This window comes from Melanotaenia boesemani, chromosome 18 (assembly GCF_017639745.1).
Source record: "Melanotaenia boesemani isolate fMelBoe1 chromosome 18, fMelBoe1.pri, whole genome shotgun sequence".
Lineage (NCBI taxonomy): Eukaryota > Metazoa > Chordata > Actinopteri > Atheriniformes > Melanotaeniidae > Melanotaenia > Melanotaenia boesemani.
The window spans coordinates 18,447,645-18,472,259 of record NC_055699.1 but is presented as its reverse complement, the minus strand read 5'-3'; the positions used below and the strand labels follow the sequence as shown (position 1 = coordinate 18,472,259).

At 40.7% G+C, this 24,615-nt stretch overlaps 3 protein-coding genes across 4 annotated transcripts in view; 1 reads left to right on the top strand and 2 right to left on the bottom strand.

The window, feature by feature from the left end:
- LOC121628609 (sialoadhesin-like) overlaps positions 1–5,143 on the bottom strand; it is a 50,255-nt gene extending 45,112 nt beyond the window's left edge. The window contains exons 1-4 of the mRNA XM_041967734.1: positions 5,080–5,143; positions 4,578–4,955; positions 3,309–3,623; positions 2,972–3,232 (exon numbers count right to left, since the gene is read on the bottom strand). Of these exons, the coding sequence (XP_041823668.1) occupies positions 2,972–3,232; positions 3,309–3,623; positions 4,578–4,955; positions 5,080–5,143 (1,018 nt within the window). The remainder of the gene's footprint in view (positions 1–2,971; positions 3,233–3,308; positions 3,624–4,577; positions 4,956–5,079) is intronic.
- The window catches only part of LOC121628601, a 285,114-nt gene that overhangs the window by 165,931 nt on the left and 94,568 nt on the right, over positions 1–24,615 (bottom strand). The window lies entirely within an intron of this gene.
- Positions 1–24,615, top strand: part of LOC121628616 (sialic acid-binding Ig-like lectin 9) — a 40,476-nt gene that overhangs the window by 6,362 nt on the left and 9,499 nt on the right.

Below are 24,615 nucleotides of genomic sequence, written 5' to 3'. Positions count from 1 at the left end.
GGACTAATATAATTTTTCTTCTTCTTATTTTAGTACTAGTGCATGTAGAAGAACAGCATGTAAGAACTGTATGTGTTCCATATGTGGTGTTCTCATACATAAGACAGCCGACGTCCTCCTCCAACTGTGTGTAACGTTTGTTTTTCCCCAGACTTTGTAGAAAAAACGATAAACACACCTCCTGTTAGTTTTCATTCTGTCCTGTGACTGTATTATGACTCTCCTTATGCATTAGATTTTTTTAATAAAACTCACAAAGACTCTTGATAAATAATTTTTCATTAACAAAACATGATAGATGTTATGAGGACGAAGATATATTATTCCCTCTCATTATAACATGTTAGTTACAGAAAACAACAGTGGGCTAATGAACTTTAACAAGTTCTTGTACATATCTTTTTCTAGGTAAAGTTAAGACTTCTTTAGATAATAAACTCCCAAGAATTCTTCTTCTTTTATTAAAAATATTAGATGTAAAGGTCAAAAGTGTTGTTGAGAATTTGGGTTTTTATGAACAGCTTCATACTCTGGAGACCGAAGTCGAAGTAACTCTGTCACCTCATTGTTTAGACCAAATACTATTAAAAACTCTCCTTAAGTTAATGTTCACCCACCTGATTCTCTTGTTGAGTTGGACGTTTCTTAAACCTCCTGGAAGACATTAGAGACATGTCACAGTGAATATTCAGTGTTTTGAGTTAAAAGGCAGGTTGCTACCAATGAAGAATAAGAATTCATCAGAAAAAAAACTTCATTCTGTTTCTGGTTTGTGGATATTTTCTGAACAACTTTGTGCCCATTCTGTTTGACTTTGAATACCAAGAAGTTCAAATGACATTGCATATAATCAGTAAAGCTTGTTGTAAATGATTTTACACTGTTTACTAAAAGACATTAATAGCTCTAATGACTCGGACAATATTAACATCTAAAGTATGCAAGCCCAAAGACTGCTGTACTGCTCGCTTTGTGTTTCTCTGGGTTCATGACCCATGGACTGTTACCTGACTCCTTACTTTCTGTTACTCTTGTGCCTGTCATAAAGGACAAGGCTGGCAAAGTTGGGAGCCTGGATAACTACAGGCCAATAGCCTTAGCTAGTGTTATATCTAAAGTATCTAAAGATATTGCTTGATCGCCTGTGTCACTTTATAAAAACAACTCATAACCAGTTTGGTTTTAAATCCAAGTTGGTAACAGATCTGTGCATTTATGGTCTGAAGGAGGCAGCACAGATGTATTTAAGACAAAACTCCTCTGTGTTAATGGGGTTCATTGATGCATCTAAGGCATTTGACAGGGTCAACCACTTTAAGCTTTTATATAAATTGAGTCAAAGAGGTGTCCATAAAAGCATTGTAAGAATCTTGGCATATTGGTATTCAAATCAATAGATGCAGGTTAAATGGGGCAATACCATCTCAGCCTCCTTTGGTGTCAGTAATGGGGTGCGCCGGGGGGGCTACTATCTCCTGCCCTGTTTAACCTGTACATGGATGAGTTGTCCAATCAACTACAATCAACAACTGTAGAACTGGATGTGTGATTGGTAAGAGTCTGGTGAATCATTTCATGTACGCTGATGATTTGGCCATACTTTCCCCGAGCAGTGCTGGCTTTCAGCAGCTGCTGAATGTTTGTTCTGACTATGGACTAAAGTATGATGTGAAATATAATGCAAAAAAGAGTGTTGTACTAATTTGTCGGACCAAAGTGGACAAAGAACTGTGCTTCCCTGACTTCTACTTGTCTGAACAACTTGTCTGTTCTAAAGTTAAATATCTGGGTCACTTCATCACAGATCAGCTCTGTGATGATGATGATATATATCAACAGTGTCGCACTCTGTATGCCCAAGCTTATATTTTGGCTTGGAAATTTCACATGTGTTCAGACAATGTAAAAATCCAACTCTTCAGAAATTATTGTACACCTCTGTACACTGCTCCATTGTGGTGTAAATATAAGAGAGCTGGTCTACAGAAGCTTAAAGTTGCTTACAATGATGCATTAAGAGTTCTACTCAAGAAGCCCAGGTCCAGCTGTGCCAGTTTTTTGTTCTCTCACGCTCGTGTCAGTACCTTTCAGGCACTAATGAGAAATTTGATGTTCTCTGTCGCTTGAATAACTCTGAAAACAGCCTTGTCCTGATGCTGGTGAATCCTAGTTTTAGTACAGTATGTTACCAGTCTTCTCTGTGGAAACACTGGTATAAGTGTCTTTTATAACAGTTGTTGTTGTTGTTGTGTTTGTTTGATGTTTCTTTTTATGGACCTTGAGTCTGACAAATAAAGATGATGATGATGATGATGAATAGCTTTGGTTTGGTCTTACAGGAAAATGATTCATCCCCTCATACTGTGTGATGAAGTCATGTCTCCTATCATTATCACAGTATTTTGTGAGAATAAACCAGGATAAATATGTCACCTGGTGACATGTATTCAACGCTGACTCATTCAGCAGTTTCTGTCTTTAGACACTGAAACAGTCAAGCTGAAACTTTGCTAATAGGAAGGAAATATGAATAGATGCAGACACTTACCAAAACCAGACAAGCAGGCAGATGGGTATGATGATCACAGCAATTCCTCCGAATTTAATCAACACTGAGCTGTTTGATGGGTCTGCAAAAGAAATTACAACACGGATGTTAAATGTTATTTTAAACAGAGTTTCAGGACAAACAGTAAACATTTTACACAGTGACACAAAATATTTATCAAAGTCTGTGGAGGGAGATATCTTAAAATTCTTCAGAACTTTACTTTTTACCTTCACTTTTCAAATGAAACCATGATGACGTCTGAATCCCGAGAATATTTGCAGCCACACAGAAGTAACTTTCTATATCTGCCATGTTGGTGATGTTAACTGTGTAAACCATCCCTCAGACACATTAACGGGTTCCTCTGTTCAACAAAACTGAAGCAGCCATGACTGAGACTGCAGTAAATTAACTGTTTACCTTTAATATTAAGACGTATTTCTTGGGACTTCTGGTTTCCCAGTTTATTTGCAGCCACACAGTAATAAACTCCTCCATCCGTTGCATTGAAGCTGTGAACCGGTCCCTCAGACACATTAACGGGTCCCTCTGTGCTGATCTTGAACCAGGTGAAGCTGCTGATGGGAGGCTTGGCTCTGCTGGAGCAGCTCAGCTTCACCCAGCTACCTGCTGACACCAAACCTGATGGACTGATCGATGCTGAGGTGTCTTTAGGAGCATCTGAGGAAAATGTGACACACATGAACTTTATTGATCAGAAGCAGCTGAACCATGATGTGCTGACAGGATCACTTACATGAAACACTGAGAGTCTCTTCTGTCTCTGATGTCTTCACACGTTTTCCTCCATCCACAGGATATCTGGCAGAACATTTGATGGTGTATCCATCATGTGTGTGTGACAGAGTGATGTTCTGCTGGATTTTAGTTGTAAAGGTTCCATCTGTGTTTTCCTCTGTTTGTCTGTGAGAGTCTTGTTGGAGATTCCAGGTGAGTTCAGGAGGGGAGTGTGGACAGGGAGTGAAAGCTGAGCAGGTTATAGTGACAGACTCCTTCTCCTTCAGGTCCTTCACATCACCTGAGATTTCTATTCTGGGTCTCTGAGGAGAATCTGGGTTTTCATAACAGACATTACACAGAAGCAAATCAGTGTTTGTTTTTGATTTAAATGAAGTTTATCAAGATGTGACTGAAGAGTTGACTTTCAGCTTTATTGTTTTACATCAGTTCATAATGTGTTATGGAGGAGGAAGAGCTCATGATTGAAAGCACATCATGTGTTAACCATGAGGGAGGCAGTGTGATGGTATGAACATGTATGACTGCTAAAGAAAATGAATGACGTGGCTGTAGATAAATGTAGCAGGATGAACTCTTTCAGCTGGGTCATATTTTCTTCTATTGCTTCTCCTCACCACTAGGTGGTGGTGTAAGAAAGGTAAAGCAGAGAGAGTCAGATGTCTGACGTACATGATGATTTACTGTTACAGACATGTTGTTAAATAAAAACACTTGTTCTACATTTCAGCCTGTTTCATTCCAGCTTCTTTTTATTCACTGCAAACTAAACTGAGGGAGGACTGACTCTCAAACAGGCAGCAACTAAAAACAGCTGCAGTAAAGAAGGAAACTCAACATTTTCTGAAGGTCAAGACACTTTTATCACATCATGTTTCTTTCTATTAAAATCCACCTGAGTTGAAAAATAACCAAAGTTACAATAATATTAGGATTATTTAAATTCTAAAACAATAAGCATTTTGTTTTATGCAAGGTAATAAAGATATCATGACTCAGCACTTCCTCCTCTTAAACGTCTGCAGAACAGTCTGTTCATACAATAAATACGGTTGTTGTGAAATCATGGTGAGATAATGCAGACGATGCTGAATGAGAAGAAATTTAAAATGTAAAACAAGTTTATACGACTGATTTCTGTAACATGTGACCACATACTTTATAATCCTTTTATAGTTTATATCTGAGGGTTGGTGGAGCCAAAGCTGTAACTTTTATTTCTCCTCTTAATAATAATTTTGTAATGATGGATAGAAAACTTTCTCACCTTTAACTCTTATTTGAAGATGATCACAACGAGACGTTGCTTTGTCCGGTTTGCTCTCAATTCTGAAGAAGTATGTGTTTGTATGACTTGTGGTTAAATTAGAAAACAGAGTGATGCAGTTTTTCTCATTCAGTTTTCCAATAATTTCCATTGGATAGACGTTATCTGTTTTACTACTGTTGAAAATGACATTTTCCTTCTTGCGAATGTCCGATTCATTTTTAATCCAAATTCCAAAGATCTCTACCTGGCTGTCAAACCCTTTGCCTGATGGAGTAAAGCTACATGGGATTTGCAAACAAGATCCACTCAGTGCTTCCATCTCCTTTGGTGCAGTGATGAAGAGATGTGATGTCTCCTTACAACCAGCAAAAACACCTGTAAAACCAGATTAATGATGAACATAATGTTACAATGCGGAAAAATTAAACAATATCAGCATTCTAAAGTGGAAATAACTGAAATATTGTCTATAAATGAAAGTGAGGAACAAACATCTCACCTGAAAGAAAGAAGACACTCAGTAACATGTTGACTGTCACCACGTTCACAGACAGGGCCGCCATGAAACTCCTACATTCCTCCTTCATCTCTTGTGTTGGGGCTGAAAAAAGAGAAAGATCAAACGTTCCCATTAAAGTGTTTTATTAGAAAATATCAACTTCTGTATGTTTTTTCTTACCAAATCAAAGCCGTATAGTTTTAGGAACAGATAACTAGTAGATTCTCTGTTGATGAGCAGCAGCACAAATAACCAACTTCTCTTTTTAAAAGCAAAACTCATACAAAAAGCTCAGATATATCTGGTTTAATCTGTCTTCATCCTTCCTGTGTTAAAGAGGAAGTCGCCTCACTGCAGCATCTTCAGCTCATTAGTTTGAATGGCTAATTTCTTTTTTAATATTTATTTTTCATGCTTCACTGTCATTAATCCTCTGAATCTTTAGACATGCAATATGAAAAAAGATGTGTTTTAGTATGGGTTGTTTTTGTTAGTTTAGTCTGTTGTTTTTCTGAAATATATATAGAAAAACATGGCAACACTTGTATATGAGCCCAACTGATCAACTTCCTCTATTTACTTATTATACTTTCTGATACTCTTCTCATCACACCCATCCTCCACCAGCACCATGTGTTTTGTTACACTTGTAGAGTGAAAACACTCTTGTCATGAACTGTATGGTGTGTACTCTGCAGTGTAATCTTTTCATCATGACAATTGGTAAATTATTGTTCCCTCCACAAAACATGATAAGCATTATGAGGACACAGATATAGGTATTCCCTTTCATTAACATGTTAGTTACACAAAACAACAGTAGACTTGTCTATATGTCTATTTACCTCAGTGTAAATAACAACTGGAGATTTGAAATAAAAAGTAAACATTTATGAAACACTCATACATTTTATATATATCGTGGAGAATTAATCAGTTTCATTTTTAAAAGTTTTCTGTGAAGATAGAATCATTTCAAGAAATCTGTGCATCCACATAAAACCACTGAAAATGATGTTGTGTATCAGTCGGGCTGTAGCACTGTCACAGAAATACACCAAAAACAGAGACATGGAGCATGTGTTTGAACTAGAGCGATGCAATCATACTTATGAATGAGGAGATCTGGAGAAATGAGCTAAAAAGAAGTAAAAGCTATAAAGACCATATCACACCCAGTAGCTTCTACAGCACAAACACAATGCTGTTATTCACCTTTGTTGTTGCTGTTGGTGGTTTTTGTGCTCACATGCTAGAGGAGAGTTGGCTGTGGTGTCATTGATGCAGGGACGATGGGAATGGGTTGTAAACATGCAAAGGAAAGAGTGGCATTTTCATTATCTGTGCTCAGTGGCGACTGAGCACAGATGATGCAACTGCCAAAAAGCCATGGACCCCCTGACCCTACCTGTACTGAAACCATGCTTGATTTTATGCTTTCATGAGCTAGCATTTTACTACAAATGATGCATTTCATTGCTCCTTCCTGAGCCGCCACCTTATTGTGGTGGAGGAGTTTGTGCGTCCTGTTGATCATAGCAGCTATGTTGTCTGGGGGGCATGCCCCTGGTAGGGTCACCCATGGCAAACAGGTGTCTAGGGGAGGGACTAGACGAAGCGTGGCTCAGATCGCCCTTATGATGATGAAAAAACAAGGACCAAGGTTTCCCTTGCCCAGACGTGGGTCACCGCGGCCCCCCTCTGGAGCCAGGCCTGGAGGTGGGGCACGGAGGCAAGTGCCTGGTGGCCGGGCCTTTGCCCATGGGGCCCGGTCGGGCTCAGCCCGAAAGGGAGACATGGGCCTCTCCTGCCGTGGGCTCACCACCTGCAGGATGGGCCACAGGGGTCAAGTGCAGTAGGAGCTGGGCGGCTGCCAGAGGTCGGGACCCTGGTGGTGTGATCCACCGCTGCAAAAGCTAGCTCTAGGGACGTGGAATCTCACCTCTCTGGCGGGGAAGGAGCCTGACCTGGTGCGCGAGGTTGAGCGGTTCCGGCTAAATATAGTTGGGCTCACCTCAACACACAACTTGAGACGCCCTCGTTCTGCTGGGGGACTTCAATGCTCACGTGGGCAATGACAGCGAGAGCTGGAGGGGTGTGATTGGGAGGAACGGCCACCCTAATCTAAATCCGAGTGGTGCTTTGTTGTTGGACTTCTGTGCTCGTCATGGATTGTCCATAACGAACACCTTGTTCAGACTTGCGGCCGCATGTCCTGGACACTCGGCTGAAGAGAGGGGCGGAGCTGTCAACTGATCACCACCTGGTGGTGAGTTGACTCAGATGGTGGGTCAGGCCTGGCAGACCCAAGCATGTTGTGAGGGTCTGCTGGGAACGTCTGGTGGAGTCCCCTTTCAGAAAGAGTTTCAACTCCCATCTCCGGCAGAGCTTCAACCATGTCCCGGGTGAGGCGGGGGACATTGAGTCCAAATGGGCTGTGTTCCGTGCCTCTATTGTCGACGAGGCCAGCCCAGCTGTGGCCATAAGGTCGTCGGTGCCTGTCGTGGTGGTAACCCCCGAACTCGTTGGTGGACACCGGCAGTAATGGATGCTGTCAAGCTGAAGAACGAGTCCTATCGGGCCTTTTTGGCCTGTGGGACTCCAGAGGCAGCTGATGAGTATCGGCGAGCTAAGCGCAGCTTCGACGGTCGCTAAGGCAAAAGCTCGGGCATGGGAGGAGTTTGGAGAGGCCATTGAGAATGACTTCTGGACGGCTTCAAGGAGATTCTGGTCCACCATCTCAGGAGGCTCAGGAGGGGAAAGCGGTGCTCCGTCAACACTGTGTACAGTGGGGATGGGGGGCTGCTGACCTCGACTCGGGACGTTGTGAGGCGGTGGAGGGAATACTTCTAAGACCTCCTCAATCCCACCAACACGTTTTCTGATGAGGAAGCAGAGTCTGGGGTAGCTGGTGCTGGCTCTCTTATCTCTGGGGCTGAGGTCGCTGAGGTGGTTAAAGACAAGACAAGACTGCCCTCTGTCACCAATTCTGTTCATAACTTTTATGGTCAGAATTTCTAGGCACAGCCGAGGTGTCGAGGGGATCCGGTTTGGTGGCCTCAGGATTGGGTCTCTGCTCTTTGCAGATGACGTGGTTCTGGTGGCTTCATCGGGCCGTGATCTTCAGCTCTCACTGGAGTGATTTGCAGCCGAGTGTGAAGCGGCTGGGATGAGAATCAGCACCTCCGAGTCCGAGACCATGGTCCTCAGCCGGAAAAGGGTGGAGTGCTCTCTCCGGGTCTGCGATAGGGTCCTGCCCCAAGTGGAGGAGTTTACGTATCTCGAGGTCTTGTTCATGAGTGAGGGAAGGATTGAGCGGGAGATCGACAGGCGGATCGGTGCGGGTCTGCAGTGATGCGGACTCTGCATCAGTCTGTCATGGTGAAGAGGGAGCTGAGCCAAAAGGCAAAGCTCTCGATTTACCGGTCGATCTACGTTCCTATCCTCACCTATGGTCATGAGCTGTGGGTAATGACCGAAAGAACGAGATCGCGAATACAAGCGGCCGAAATGAGTTTTCTCCGCAGGGTAGCTGGGCTCTCCCTTAGAGATAGGGTGAGAAGCTCGGTGATCCGGGAGGGGCTCAGAGTAGAGCCGCTGCTCCTCCACATCGAGAGGAACCAGATGAGGTGGCTCGGGCATCTGGTTAGGATGCCTCCTGGACGCCTCCCTGGCGAGGTGTTCCGGGCAAGTCCCACCGGAAAGAGGCGCCGGGGAAGACCCAGGACACGCTGGATGGACTACATCTCTCGGCTGGCCTGGGAATGCCTCGGGATCCCTCCAGATGAGCTGGTGAATGTGGCCGGGGAGAGGGAAGTCTGGGTTTCCCTGCTTAGGCAGCTGCCCCCGCGACCCGACTCCGGATAAGCAGAAGAAAATGGATGGATGGATGGATGATGCAGTTTGGCAGAGTCCTCATCTTGGATGTAACCACAAGTTGAAATAAAACTTCAGGTTGTTTTAAAAGAACAAAGATGTTCCTCAGAGTTTTTTATTCAAACCAGGAAGTTATAACTCACAGACAAAGAGTGCATCATACATCAGATAAAATAAACAAGAGGATCCTTTATGGCAGCACCACAGAAGCATCCACAAGACACTTTAAATGCGGTCCCTTACTGCCACCTGCTGCTAATAACAACCTACAGCAGCAGCAAAGCATCAGATATAATGTAAGGTGAGATTTTGTAGAAATAATCTTCATTATTACTGCTGATATCCTGTGAAAGAAGATTTCACTAATGTGTGGCATGATCAGGTGACTTATTAATCTGTTATAGACACAATAATAAATCATTCTATATGTTACATTTATAACAATATTGACATTAAAAAATGATTAGGTTTTCACACATGTAGCTGATGAACAGCATAGCACTGAAAACAGATGTTATATATAGTCCTGCATATGTTTAATATTTGTATATGTACATCAGAGACAAAGATGGATGATGTCAGACCATCAGAAGATAATTTACTCAGATAATTATAATAAAAACTAGTCTGAACAAGGAAGTCCCATTATAATTAAAAAATCCCTTTTACAAGGGAGTCCTGGCCACGAGGCAGCAAAAAGTATTAATTACAACAATTAACAGTTAAAATAAACAATTAAAATATTTTACAAATTGTTAGAGTAAGAAGTTGACAGTTTAAAGTTTCTCCCTTAAGGATGGGTAATGATTTGCGGTCTCACCCATCCTGCAGAGGACAGGATGTGGTGGTCACAGCTCTGTGTGATAAGGGTCATAAAGTGTTGTATGCTGATGTGTTTCCCTGTTTGAACTTTGCGAGAACTTTGCTTGCTCTACTGAAGTGTGATAGCTGCTCAATAAAAAGGGTGCACTGGGGTTGAGACTTCGGAGTTGACACCAGACACTCTCTGAGTGCTGAACCACTGTCTCTCCCCATCGCGATGAAGCTGACTTCACTCTGAGTTCTTTGTGTCTTATTTTATGATAGAAAAATACCCATCATTTTTGGTGCCGTGACCCGGATCCCAACATACCCATTCGTTGACAGGAGGAGGCCTGAACACCGAAACCCGCGCGGGCAGCCATCATCAGGACGGCTGAGAGGAAAGACCTGACGACTGAATTGTCCAACAGGCCGGTGATTTACTTCATGCTCATCCTGCCAGCGGTGGATTGACGGGATCCGTGACTGAGGAGGACACCGAACCCGGAGTGAGTATAAGCAAGAGAGTGACGCTAGGGAAAAAAATAATGGACGCCAGGTTAAACCTGGGAGCAGTCTTTGTTATAACACGCCAGATTAAATCTGGGGCAGTGTTGGTAAAACACGCCAAGTGGTTCCTGGGAGCAGTGCTATAGACGCCAAGTTTTTTCTTGGGAGCAGTCACTTAGTGCGCCAGACTAAGTCTGGGAGCAGCACTATAGAACACGCCAGAAATTTTCTGGGAGCAGTGTAAAAACGCACGCCAGAGAACCCTTGGGAGCAGTGTTAAAGGTAAAGCGTCTGAAAGAAGTCACAGGGACAGAGCCTAGGCAGAAGTGTGTGTGAGTGAGTGGCTGTGAGAGTGAGTGCTCGAAGTAGATTTGACTGAAGCATCGCACTGGTGGAAACCTGACGGTGATAACACAAGCCAGTGGTCTGGTGAAGTAGGTCAATTTACCTCTCGAGATTAAGGTCATAATTTCATAACACAACGCAGACCCAATATGGGAAACAGTGAATCTTCAGTCGCCTTAGAGGGCAATGTGAAGTACATGAATCAGAGAAATCCGGATAACGTCAAGTTTCTGGAAAAATGGGTCCCCAAATATGGGGTGACAGGGAAGTTGAAGGTAGATGAGTGGCAGACAGTAGTAGATAAGCTGGAAGCAAGTGTAAGTGGTAAGACTGGTAAGAAGGCAGATAAGAAAAAGAAGGAGCTGGAGTGTGCGCACAGGTCGTTAGAGGAGTCTAAGATTCGCAGGGATAATATTAGAAAGTCTAAAGAAAGAAAGAAGGGCGAAGAGGCTGCTATGGCAGCTTTTGTAAGACCTGGTGATAACGAGACCGGTCCCGTCTACCCAAGGAGACGGGACCAACCTGTTCAGCCCGCACCAGGCCCCTCGGGTGGAGCTGCTTCGGCCACCCAGGGTACTCCCAGAAGAGGCAGACTACCACCTACTCTGACCCCGACCTCGTCCCCGCTTGCATCTCTTACTGCTCCACCAGTAACAGATTCACCTAAACCAGGCCCGGCAACCCCGTTATATCCGGTGCTGCCACCTGCATATGACTTAAGACCATCAGTTAGTGTGCGCCCACCAGCCAGATACACAGAGACTTTCCCCATGATTCAGGTTGCTAATCCTAATCCTGAGACAGCTGACAGACACATGTATGTGTTCAGACCATGGACTCTTGAAGAAGCTGCCAAAGCAGTAGCAGGTGTGACTCCTCCTCGTGAGAATCCTGATGACTGGGTCCAGGACATAACTGACATTATACATTCCTACAGACTGAATGCTCACGAGGCAGGAGAAGCTATGATGTCCTCTTTGGGGAAAGACTGGGGCAGAGTGAGAGGAGATTATACAGGCAGAGATGCGGTAGGAGCAGTTAGCCCCTACCCAGCAGATGGTGACATAACTGGAGCCTATAAAACTCAGTTAGATGCACTTTTTGACCGTGTGCGTGTTGCCTTTAAGAAAATGGCTAATTACAGCCACCTTGCAGCTGTAAAACAGAAGCCAAATGAAGAAGTGGATGATTTCCGCATACGGTTTGAGAAAGAATTCAAAATACACAGAGGCATTCTCTATCAAATCAAACTTTATTTATATAGCACCTTTCATACATAAAAATAGCAACTCAAGGTGCTTTACAGATAGTAAAATCCCCCAGAACCCCAACCCAATAGCAGAAAGCCCCATTCCCCCCCCCCCCCCCCTTCCCATCAAACACACACACACATCACAGAGGATAAAAGCAAGTTAAAAGGACCAAGGAAACGCTGTCGTAAATTCTGGGGTCTAGTGGTGTGGGGAAACACTGAGATAAAACACTGTAAAACCAAATCTAAAACAATCTAAAAACCAACCTGGGTATAAAAGTAATATTAATATTGCTAAGACCCATAAAATAAGAGAACCCGTGAAATAAGAGAATTAATAATATAAATAGAAGCTGAATACAGCCTGTGTGTTAAGAATAAAGAAATGAATAAATACAATAGTAATAATAAAAGTAATGATTAAAATGCTAAACTAAAAAGGTGGGTCTTGAGTCTGTTTTTAAAAATATCCACACTAGGTGCTCCCCTCACGTCCTCAGGCAGACTGTTCCACATACGAGGGCCATAGAAATAAAAGGAGGACTCGCCGTGGGTTTTTGTTTTTTGATATGATACTGACGAAAAAGGCCCGTATCAGCAACAGCTTAAAACAGCCCTGTTCAACAAGATGATGTATCAACAGGAAACAGGTTTGCAGATGCAACCGCGAAGCAAGCAGCAGCAGGGCATTTTGGGGTCAATGATCTCTACTCTGCTAAGCAGCAGCAGGGGGTCTTTATTGACCACACGGTGCTGGGAGACATGCAGGAAGCAGCGTCTAAGACAGAGAAACAACTCTGGCTTACTAAAGGAGCAGCTACAAGTCAGATAACAGGACTTTATGAACTTAATGGTAAACCTGTTCTCCCAAAATCTTTATTTAAAGCAGCAGCATTGGTGACACATGGTGTATGTCATGTGTCAACAGGGGGGATGAGTGACATTATAGAGAAGCAGTTCACAGCCTTCGGATTAAAATCTTACTTAAAAAGCTTTTGTAAATCCTGCGTGATCTGTATTAAACATATCCCACAAGGCAACACGAGACCACAGAGGGGCAGGTTCCCTGAACCAAAATATCCTTTTCAGACACTCCACATGGACTTTATTGAACTAAACCAGAGCGGACCACATAAATACTGTCTGGTAATGATTGATGCTTATTCTAAATGGGTTGAAATAGTCCCAGCTAAACATGCTGATGCACTGACTGTGGCAAAAGCAATTTGTAAACACATTATACCTAACCATGGTAATCCAGAAATAATCTATAGTGACAATGGACCACACTTTGTGAACAAACTAATCTCAGACATGGCAGAACACCTCAAAATGACTTTGAAAAACCACTGTGCATACCATCCTCAAAGTGCCGGATTAATAGAACGGACAAACGGGACAGTTAAATCCAGACTGAAAAAGTGCATGGAAGAAAGAAACTAGAAGGCCCTGGCCTGAATGTTTGGATTTAGTAAAGCTATACATGAGAATAACCCCTTCTGACAAAGGATTAACTCCTTTTGAGATCATTCATGGCAGACCTTACAGACTACCAGTGTTTTCTAAAGACTTACAGCATGCTAATGATGAAAACACTTTAGCAGACTACATGAGGAAAGTTCTGCAGCAAAAAGATGTAATCAATGCAAGTTTATTGCCTTCCGATTGTATTCCCTTACAGGACCTTCCTGAGCTGGTGAAACCAGGAGACTGGGTCTTCATTAAAGTCATCAAGTGCAAAACCTGGTCCAGCCCACGGTGGGAGGGGCCTTACCAAGTGCTGCTGACAACGCCTACGGCAGTCAAGATAGCAGAAAGACCCAGCTGGATACATTTCAGTCACTGCAAACTTCTGAGTGCAAAGTAAGGCTGCTGTGAGTGGGGGAAGGAGGGCTGTGATTAAAACCCACAGCCTCTGGCTACAAATAGGGATTATCTTTTAGTGATAATTCGTATCAACGCCAGTGAAGAAACCAACGGATCCCATTTCACCTTAAGCAGCACCTTTAACTCAGAAACCAGCACAAATGGAGGATCTGGAGCAGAGACGTAGACCAAGGCGTCACTGCTGCTGGACCTACGCGTGCGCTGTGACTGTAGCATGTCTCACCACATTGTCCTTTGCATTACTAGTGGACCATGGTGGACTGTGATATTAAGGGTGTGTGCTCCATTCCTATCAGTATTGATTCTGTTTTGCATTCTGATTTCTTGTGTGATTCCATGTCTTAAATCCATGATTTCTCGAGCAATTTCACATGCTTATGCGCAACAACTTATGTTGTCATGGGAGTATGCTCCACTCCCAGTTGATGCTACAGACACAGGTCTGGAATGTTCACTGTTATGATGCCTGTATTGAAAATGTGAAGACAAGTGATACAGTCTGATGCTTTGAAAAGTGGACTTTGTTTTATATTTGCATTTCTTCACATATTTTTGATTTATGTTTTTAATTTATGTTTGGTTTATGCTTGGAATTGATAACTTTAAATGTCAAACAGGAGGGAAATGTTAGAGGAAACAGAAGTTGACAGTTTAAAGATTCTCCCTTAAGGATGGGTAATAATTTGCGGTCTCACCCACCCTGCAGAGGACAGGATGTGGTGGTCACAGCTCTGTGTGATAAGGGTCATAAAGTGTTGTATGCTGATGTGTTTCCCTGTTTGAACTTTGCGAGAACTTTGCTTGCTCTACTGAAGTGTGATAGCTGCTCAATAAAGAGGCTGCACTGGGGTTGAGACTTTGGAGTTGACACCAGACACTCTCTGAGTGCTGAACCACAGTCTCTCCCCATCGCGATGAAGCTGACTTCACTCTGAGTTCTTTGTGTCTTATTTTATGATAGAAAAATACCCATCAGAATCCACAGGATTTCCATTTCAGTCCATCTGGAAGTAAATCTGAAATGTCTCGATTAACTTTCTGTTTTAGTATTTTATGTGTATTTTTATGTGTATATATTCATATCTGTTTTTTGCTTTTCTAAACACAGCATGAGAAGATGTGCTCTATAAAGATTTCTCAGGTTTATGTTTTAACTTTGTCTTTTGGTTTCTGGATTTTCATGCTGTCTTTCAGGTCGCTCTACTACGGAAGCGTCCAGCTGCCACAGCCATGAAAAAAATATCGAAGCAGTTTCTCGTTAAAACGAGATAGATTCTCGTTATAACGAGATATAAATCACGTTTTAACGAGATGTATTTATCTCGTTATAACGAGAATCTTTCTCGTTATAACGAGATAAGTTAAAAATGTATTTATCTCGTTATAACGTGATAGGCTATTACAGTAAAACGTCACGTTGTCGCGGGATGTTTGTTTCATGGGACGGAGTGAGATGATGGAGAAGGACGTGGAGCCACTTTATGCCTTTTTGAGGACTCGAAATCTGTCCGAGGAACGTATTTCCACACTGAAGGATGACAAAGTAAGTACTTATGAAGCAATCAGTGTACATGAAACCTGCATCGATCTACCACGTTCATTTGTGACCGAATGAACATGTAGTGTATTGGTCTAGCTTTGTACGAAGCCTAGCTTGAAATGACTTTGATTCCGTGCTTGTGTGCCTAATATATTCATAACGTATTCGCCCTGCACGATATTGGGTTAAACCACTGCTTCACGGTAAAGCTACATGAACGTTTATTTACATTTCATTTTGTGTCAACACCAAGCAGTCGGTACAGAACTTTACATTAGTCAAGAAAAAAGCGAGGGAAACTCGTTTATATCAGCTGCATCCTAACATAACCAAGCAACCATGGTAACTGCATTTATGCAATAATAATATACAACCAATGATACGCATTAATATGTAAAATCAAAAATCCATAAAATCCCAAACTGATAGTCATGATTGGAGCTAAATCATTAGTCGGGGGGTGAGCGCCTCCTGTCGGTACGATGCACGTAGCGTAGCTCCAGGGAGGAACACCAATTTAGATTGTTCAAGTTGTTTGTATTTATTTTATTTTATCTTAATTACCAATTCTTTGTCCTTCCATGTGTAGTTTATAAACTCTGCAACCAAAGGGTTTTATATCAAAATAGTAATACTAGTTACAGAATAAGAAATAATCTTAGTATTTCTTTAGCATTTCTTGTTTAACTGTAGGTAGGTTATTATTGAATTCTGTTCTAGCCTAGCCTCTGCATGTCTATTATAAACAACTACTTTTCTATGATTATATTTATAGGAAAATACAAATTTAACAAACATAAAACATAACTGTTGAAAATTTTAAGGTGGCTGCAATAACTGTGCTGTGTTTCATTTTGGAATCAATGTTTGTCTTAATACTCAATACGCTTTTATTGACACAACACATCCAGCGTCATAAACTGTCTTGATTTTTGTTTCTTGTGAATATGGCGTGTTTACAGTAATACATTCTTCTGTAAGGTGCAGTAGGCTGCTGTCTAGTATTGTTTAAAACTGTTATTTTCCTTTTTTATATTTGAAATAACTGTACATCTATTTTGCAGATTGGCATGTCAACGATTGAAAGCATGGATGACAACAGCTTGGCCACCTACATTCCCATCTATGGTGACAGGATTGCCACCCGAAGATTTTGTTCTCAGTACCAAAGAAATGGTGAGAGAGACACACAGCGGCAGACATTGCTTCAAAAGCTCAGAAAACGGATGGGAATTGGAAAACTACCAGAGGAACCTGATGAAGAACCTGAGGCAACTCAAACACATCCGAAGGCATATTTGAGGAATAACAAACTGGCAGTGAGAAAGACCAGAAAAGTTGAGTTAGGATGGATACATGAAGGGAAACAACAACGTAAAAAAAATGGAGGTGGAACAAGGAGAGTTGATTTGCTAAAGGAAGCTAAAAAAGCTGACATTTTACGTGTTGCAAAGGAACTATTTTTTCCAAATGGAATATCTAAAAATGGAAAACTGGAAGAATTCACTTTTGATATCTTAGATTATCAAGAGGATGCAGTATTAGATGAAGACATTACAGTTGGAGATCTTTATTCTGTGCTCAAAATGGGAATGTTAAGATTTTATCTTTGTACAAGGAAACAGAGTATCACAGAAATCATCAATATTCCAGAAGAAGACACAGAGAAAAATGAATCAGAAGATGAAAACAATATCTCACATTCATCTAACTCCTCTGAGGTCATGATAGGTCCTTACACTGGTGAACCACTGGCATGGCAACTGGATGACACTGTGCCCATTTTATCAAGTGATGAAGGGGAATCTGTGGTTTTTGATGTTTCATCAACTACCCTGAACTTGGTGAGTTCTGTCAACCAGTCTATCTCAGACAACTCTACCGCATTGACATCTACTTCCACTGAGGAACCTACATCTGCTATTCTGCTCCCAGCATCTGCTGTGTCCATTTTGTCAGGTTATGAAGGAGATTCTGTGATTCTTAATATTTCTTCATCTGCCCTTAACCTGGCAAGTCCAAACAACCAGTCTCTCACAACCAACACTGTGCCATCTACTTCCAGTGTCAATGAGCAGCTGGCATCCACCTATGTGCTCCACACATCTAATGTGAGTTCTTCATATAGTGAAGCACACAGTAACACTGAGCAGTCAGGATATGACATTGTCAACATAAAACTTCACAGAACAAAGCTTATGGATGAACTGATAACATAGTTCAAAGATCCAAGCTTGCTCACCTATCAACTCAAATTTAGTTTTATTGATGAAATAGGAGCAGATGCTGATGGAGTCTCCAGAGATGTCTATTCTGCTTTTTGGACAGAGTTTTTGGACTGTGCTGCTGAAGGGCAAGACATGAGAGTTCCATTACTTTCCCCAAAGTGACAAGAGGAAGAATGGAAATCAGTTGGACGAATCCTTTTGAAGGGTTTTCAGGACCATGGCTATTTTCCTAGCCGCCTTGCGCCAGCTTTCATTGTGGCACTAGTTTTTGGAGAGCACTCTGTGTCACCAGACTTACTTTTTGAGTCCCTCCTCTTGTACATCAGTCCAGAGGAGAGAGATCTTGTGAACAAGGCTTTACTGGAGGATCTTCTTGGTGAAGAACATGAGGAACTGCTTGATCTATTAGATCGTTTGGGTGCCAAATCTGTCCCAACAAGAGAAAACTTGAAAGCCATGCTTTTAAATGTTGCCCATAAGCTGATCATTCAACAGCCAAAGTATGCCCTTGATAAAATGTCAGAAGTTGCAAGAACAACATTTGCACATACCTTCAAGAGCCAACTACATATTCATGAAATGTATGAAAACATGAAACCAACAACAAGAAAGATACTGAAACTATTGGATGCTAATCCTGCTACACAAGCTGAAAGCCAGAGCCTGCGGTACCTGCAACAGTACATCAGGGGGCTGGATCAAGCAGGTCTCAGAAAGTTTTTGCGATTTACAACTGGGTCAGATGTGCTCTGTATTAATAAAATTGAAGTTATCTTCACATCTTTAGATGGAATAGCACGACGGCCAGTAGCACATACATGTGGTCCAGTCCTGGAACTACCTTGGACATACATGTCCTTCCCAGAACTGCGTGTGGAGCTTGACAATATACTAAGCAGCAACAGCTGCTATGTCATGAACATCGCTTAAGATAACAGCGAAATGAAGTTCCTGCTGGAATCATTTCCAGAAACGGAAGAAATGTGCACTGATTTGCCATAAATGTTTTGGTGTACAGGTGTTATTCCTATGTAATGTATTTCAGAAAAAAAATTTGCCTTTGACTTACAAGAGTGAAGACAACATCAGGAACATGTTCAAAGGCAGTGCACAACTGTAAAACTAATATCAATTTGAATTTCTCATTTCTGTCAGTGAAACAAATCAGTCATTTAAATATGGTTAAAAGTTTACTCCAACAATGTGAAAGACAGATATATAAGCTAACATTAACGTATAACTGTATAAAGCTTTTCAAAGTTTTTCATCAGTTTAAGTTTGAAGAATAGGGTCTATCATATGATTTAAAATTTCTATTTTCACAGGGCATTGTTTTTTCTTTTCATGTTGCTTTCTCATTTCATGTGCATTAAGCATGATGTTCTGGTTTACAACAAAAATATATGTTTGTATTTCTAATCATATATGTAGAAATATTATCTTATGTTTACTTTTGAGGTTTCTGTTTTCACTTGTTAAACATATCTGCACTATATTGTACTGTTATCATCTTGAAGGAGAGAATCTCTTGCCAAAAGGAACTTTAAGAGCACTTGTTAAATGCCTTTTATATGATTACTTTGTGAAATACATGTTGCAACATTCCTGAAAATGTTAAATAATTCTGGGGAAAACACAAATGTTGGTTTCATTGCCAATACTTAGTTTTGTAATAAAATTTTTTGCAAAGTGTTCATTAAAAAAAGAACATGTTGAATGTCATTAGAGACCTTTATTTTTCAGTTCATTTCACCATATTTAAATAAGAATGATCAGTTTATAAATGACACCATTGTGCAATTATACAAAGAACCTTGAGGGAAGTTTTTCTATGAGACGTGGAAAGTATATTGTATGTATTTGCTGAGCAGTGTGAGATTTACAGAATATATCTAATTTGAATAGGTTATGTATTTTTCCAAAGACTACACATTGCAAAAGTGAAATTGAAAGAATTTGTGTAATCTAGAATTAACTACAAGGATATAAATTTCAAGGCAAATTGAGTAAACAAAGGCCGGTGTCTTTCTGATGTTCAAATACTGTATATGTTACAGCATGTTTTCAGGCATACACAACATAAAGCTATGAGGACAATAAATGAAGGGGCATGCTAGGACAATATGGACTCAACTGTGAGTACATAGCGGTTGATAAAAAGCCGCAGACAACTCAGTTTTTATGTGCCAGTGTCACATATCTTACAGGTTTGTACGAATGCAAGTTCTTAAAAATAAGTACAGTTCAATTGCTTCATCTGGCGTGGATGGTGCGTGTAGAAAGTTATCTGTCATCAGAAGGCAGGACAGTGAGAACACTGTCTCATCACATGGGTATGGTCCTCTCTGAAGACACTGTGCTTTGCAAGTTTCCACAGCTTGCTCAGAAACTTGCTTCAGATGATCTTGACCACCAAAAAGCTGCGGAACGGTATACATCATGTAGGGTCGTCCACTTGGGGCAATGGCATTTCTGCTCTGACGAATAATGTGAGTGTTCCATAAATGAGCAATATTTTGGAGTTCTTCCTGAAAGCAACAAAAAACATGCTCCAAAATTAGATATTTAAAAGTATGTTCTTATCATATGTGAATTATGTCTTGCTGGTACACATACACACCTCAATGATCTTCAAACAGGTGAAAAGAACCAGCTGCTTATCCAAGAAGTCCCCAGTGAAGTTATCTGAATCCTTCAGTTTTTGAAAAAGGTTCATCCAGTACTGTGCATGGTGTTTTCTCAAGAAAGCCCACCAGCTCTCTATACGCTGGTTGTGGGTGCTTGCTCCTAAACTGAAGCTATTTGTAGCATAGCTGTCATCATGTTCAAGGCATAAAAATCTTTGAATGTTTTCCATTGTACCATTCTCCGTCCCCATGTCTGTACGAATTCTGGCTGCAGTACCCCCTCTTTTCTCGACTTCTGCGATAAAATACCCAGCAATAACTTTAGGATTACTGTTTGTGGAGTAGGCATGAAGCCAGATAACCATCCTGGAAAACCCATCCACAGCCCCATTCACACAAATTCCATATGGCTTCAGTTTATCGTAAGAGTCCACGTGCCAAACAAAGTTTGGTCCAGGGTTGTGATATAGTCGACGTCTGAGACGATTACGACGTCTCAGCTCAACACCTCTGGGATCCAGAATTTTCAAGAACTGTCTTACTGTGTTCTGGGTGACAACAAATCCCTCCTGTATGCATCTAAGATGCTGCAGTTTGTATCCATTCAGTTTACCATATGTCTGCAGTTGTTCCATAAGAAATAATGCAACATCAAGAATGTCACTTTGATTTTTTCTTCTGTGAAGCCTCAGTGTTGACATAATCCTTCGAAGTGTCCGAAGGCTGATCACCACTCCATCAATGGTGCTGAGTGAGAGCAATATTTCTTTATGGTTTAATCCCATTGAGAAGTATGTCTTGATTAGAGAGTTCAAATGTTCTCTGTCTAGATCCATGAATAAAGTTTGTGGTTTTCCAATTCCTCAAAATCTTCAAACAGGAATCTTGTCACTTCATGGCTGGACATCCATCATCCATGTGTTCAGCGTCAGAAATGTCAATCTGTGGACACAAGAAATTCATTGTCATTGTTTTGTTGATATGTTTATTTTCTCTTTTAAATAAGGTTAAAATAATTGAATCAACTTAACTTTTCTAGACAATCAGTATAGGTTACTTAGACTCAAGGCTCAAAATTCAAAAAGGTAGATAACAGTAACTTTGTATTGAGTATTAAGACAAACATTGATTCCAAAATGAAACACAGCACAGTTATTGCAGCCACCTTAAAATTTTCAACAGTTATGTTTTATGTTTGTTAAATTTGTATTTTCCTATAAATATAATCATAGAAAAGTAGTTGTTTATAATAGACATGCAGAGGCTAGGCTAGAACAGAATTCAATAATAACCTACCTACAGTTAAACAAGAAATGCTAAAGAAATACTAAGATTATTTCTTATTCTGTAACTAGTATTACTATTTTGATATAAAACCCTTTGGTTGCAGAGTTTATAAACTACACATGGAAGGACAAAGAATTGGTAATTAAGATAAAATAAAATAAATACAAACAACTTGAACAATCTAAATTGGTGTTCCTCCCTGGAGCTACGCTACGTGCATCGTACCGACAGGAGGCGCTCATCCCCCGACTAATGATTTAGCTCCAATCATGACTATCAGTTTGGGATTTTATGGATTTTTGATTTTACATATTAATGCGTATCATTGGTTGTATATTATTATTGCATAAATGCAGTTACCATGGTTGCTTGGTTATGTTAGGATGCAGCTGATATAAACGAGTTTCCCTCGCTTTTTTCTTGACTAATGTAAAGTTCTGTACCGACTGCTTGGTGTTGACACAAAATGAAATGTAAATAAACGTGCATGTAGCTTTACCGTGAAGCAGTGGTTTAACCCAATATCGTGCAGGGCGAATACGTTATGAATATATTAGGCACACAAGCACGGAATCAAAGTCATTTCAAGCTAGGCTTCGTACAAAGCTAGACCAATACACTACATGTTCATTCGGTCACAAATGAACGTGGTAGATCGATGCAGGTTTCATGTACACTGATTGCTTCATAAGTACTTACTTTGTCATCCTTCAGTGTGGAAATACGTTCCTCGGACAGATTTCGAGTCCTCAAAAAGGCATAAAGTGGCTCCACGTCCTTCTCCATCATCTCACTCCGTCCCATGAAACAAACATCCCGCGACAACGTGACGTTTTACTGTAATAGCCTATCACGTTATAACGAGATAAATACATTTTTAACTTATCTCGTTATAACGAGAAAGATTCTCGTTATAACGAGATAAATACATCTCGTTAAAACGTGATTTATATCTCGTTATAACGAGAATCTATCTCGTTTTAACGAGAAACTGCTTCGATATTTTTTTCATGGCTGTGGCAGCTGGACGCTTCCGTACTCTACTTCCTGTATTTCAACGTAGTTGATTTTAGTTCATTCCCACTATTTCTGCTTTATGCCTCATTCGCCTCACACCTGGGGCCTGTCCTAGAAAGGATCTCTCAGACTAAAGAAAAACTCTGGGTTAAATTACTCTGAGCTGAGTTTTTGGTTCCAGAACAGCTGCTGTAAATTAGTTGTAAGTATCATCCCATCCCATAGTTAGGAACCACATTAAAAAGCCATCATCAGTGAAGCACCAATACCAACTCCAATACAAAGATCTTAGATCCAAAGATTCTGGTCAACTAGTCCAGACCAGAGTCCAGACTAAACATGGAGACGCAGCATTTAGCTGTTATGCTGCAAACAAGTGGAACAAACTGCCAGTGGAGATTAAACTTTCACCAAATGTAGATACTTTTATATCCAGGTTAAAAACATTTCTTTTCTCATGTGCTTATGCATGAAATCTGCACGGTAACTTTTTAATTTATCTTGCTTTTAATCATTTTAATGTAATTTATGATTTTATTGTGATTCTTATGTGTTGCTGCCTTTTACTATTTCTTAATATCTGTAATGCTTTTGTTTTATGTAAAGCACTTTGAATTGTTCATTACATGAAATGTGCTATACAAATAAACTGTGTGTGTACCTGTATAAATAAAGGTTATAAACAACAACTTGTGAGTAAATCGAGCTTTTCCATCTTATAAGTGGGTATCGTATCCAATGTGAATGCATTCATGATCTCTTTCCACTGGTCCCCTTTCACATTATACAGGATACCCCATGAAAACGATCCCCCCGATGTTGGTTGTCTCTTAGTAGGACTTTGTGGGTTGCTGCTGTCTTGTACATCTCATACAGAGCAGCATTTCTCCCATTTGGCAGCATGCTTCTGTTTGAGGTGCTGAAATTGGTTGTTTTTCCACCTTTGGTAGAAACGGCCTTTAAACTAATTCAGCAACAGGATGGTACTTGATCCGAGCCTGAGGTTGTAAAAACAAACCAGCTTCACACAGAAATGCTGTGCTTGCAGAACAGCAGTGTGAATCCGTTAATGCTGAATGTTTGAACTGAAATGCTTCGAGGGAGCTGAACATACTTCAAGATGCTGAAGATGCTGAAATTTGCTTGTTGAAGCTTAATTTGAGCTATATTTTTCCATTTGTAAATAAATACAGATTGTAGGATTAATTTTGTCTAATTGCCACAAAGGGTGTGAATAGATACCAAACTAGTTTCCTTTCTTTTATTCCCATCCTGGTATGTCACCGTTACCTAAGTTTCTTCGTATTACCATGACACTTTAAATACTTATGTTGCTGTTTACAAAAATATTAATAGGAGTTATAAATGAATGTATCAGCATGTAAACATCAGCTAAAATTCTACAGTTTAATCATGAACTTAATAAACACATAAAAGTATTTATATAGAATTTAAGACCAGTTTTAGAGTGAAAAAAACTGTAAAAGTGAATTTTTGTAACTTTCTCAAAGTAAAAGGTGTGAAATGTGAACATGCTAGATGTAGTGACCAGTTGGGAAATGTCTATGCTTCCAGAAATGTGCTTGTTCAAAGAATTGTGGAAGGGAGTCTGGCTACTGGCCTGAATGCAGAACACAGAAGGAGGTTGTCATTTAATATTTAGCCACATCCTACAGCATATAAACACATGCCATATCCACACAGACAAGAGGAAACTGTTAAATATCTGAATCATCAGATTCATAAACATTCACACCGTACCTGCACAGAGAACACCTGAAGAAAGTTTTTGTTCTACATGAGGTTTAAGTAGAAACACACCTGCTGTCACTCAGCATCTAATCACAGCCGCTGGGTCACAGCGATCATGAAGAGTCTTCACCAACACAAACACAGCAATGACTCCAGACTCCAGTGGGCTCTCTCAACTCCTTGGTCTACTGTCAGAAACACTTGAGCTCATCCAGCAGGATGCATGTTTCAACATCCTGCTAATAGCACCATCTTCTGGCAGCCAACAAAAAGTTTATTGTAGGATGTTAAAATTAACCTGAACTGCACTTTACTGCACTTCTTTATCCAGAGTTTTTACACTTTGACTTGAAGTACTAAGGGGAGTTCTTGTTGAAAATTTGCAATGATGATGAAGCATGCATATAAAGCGTA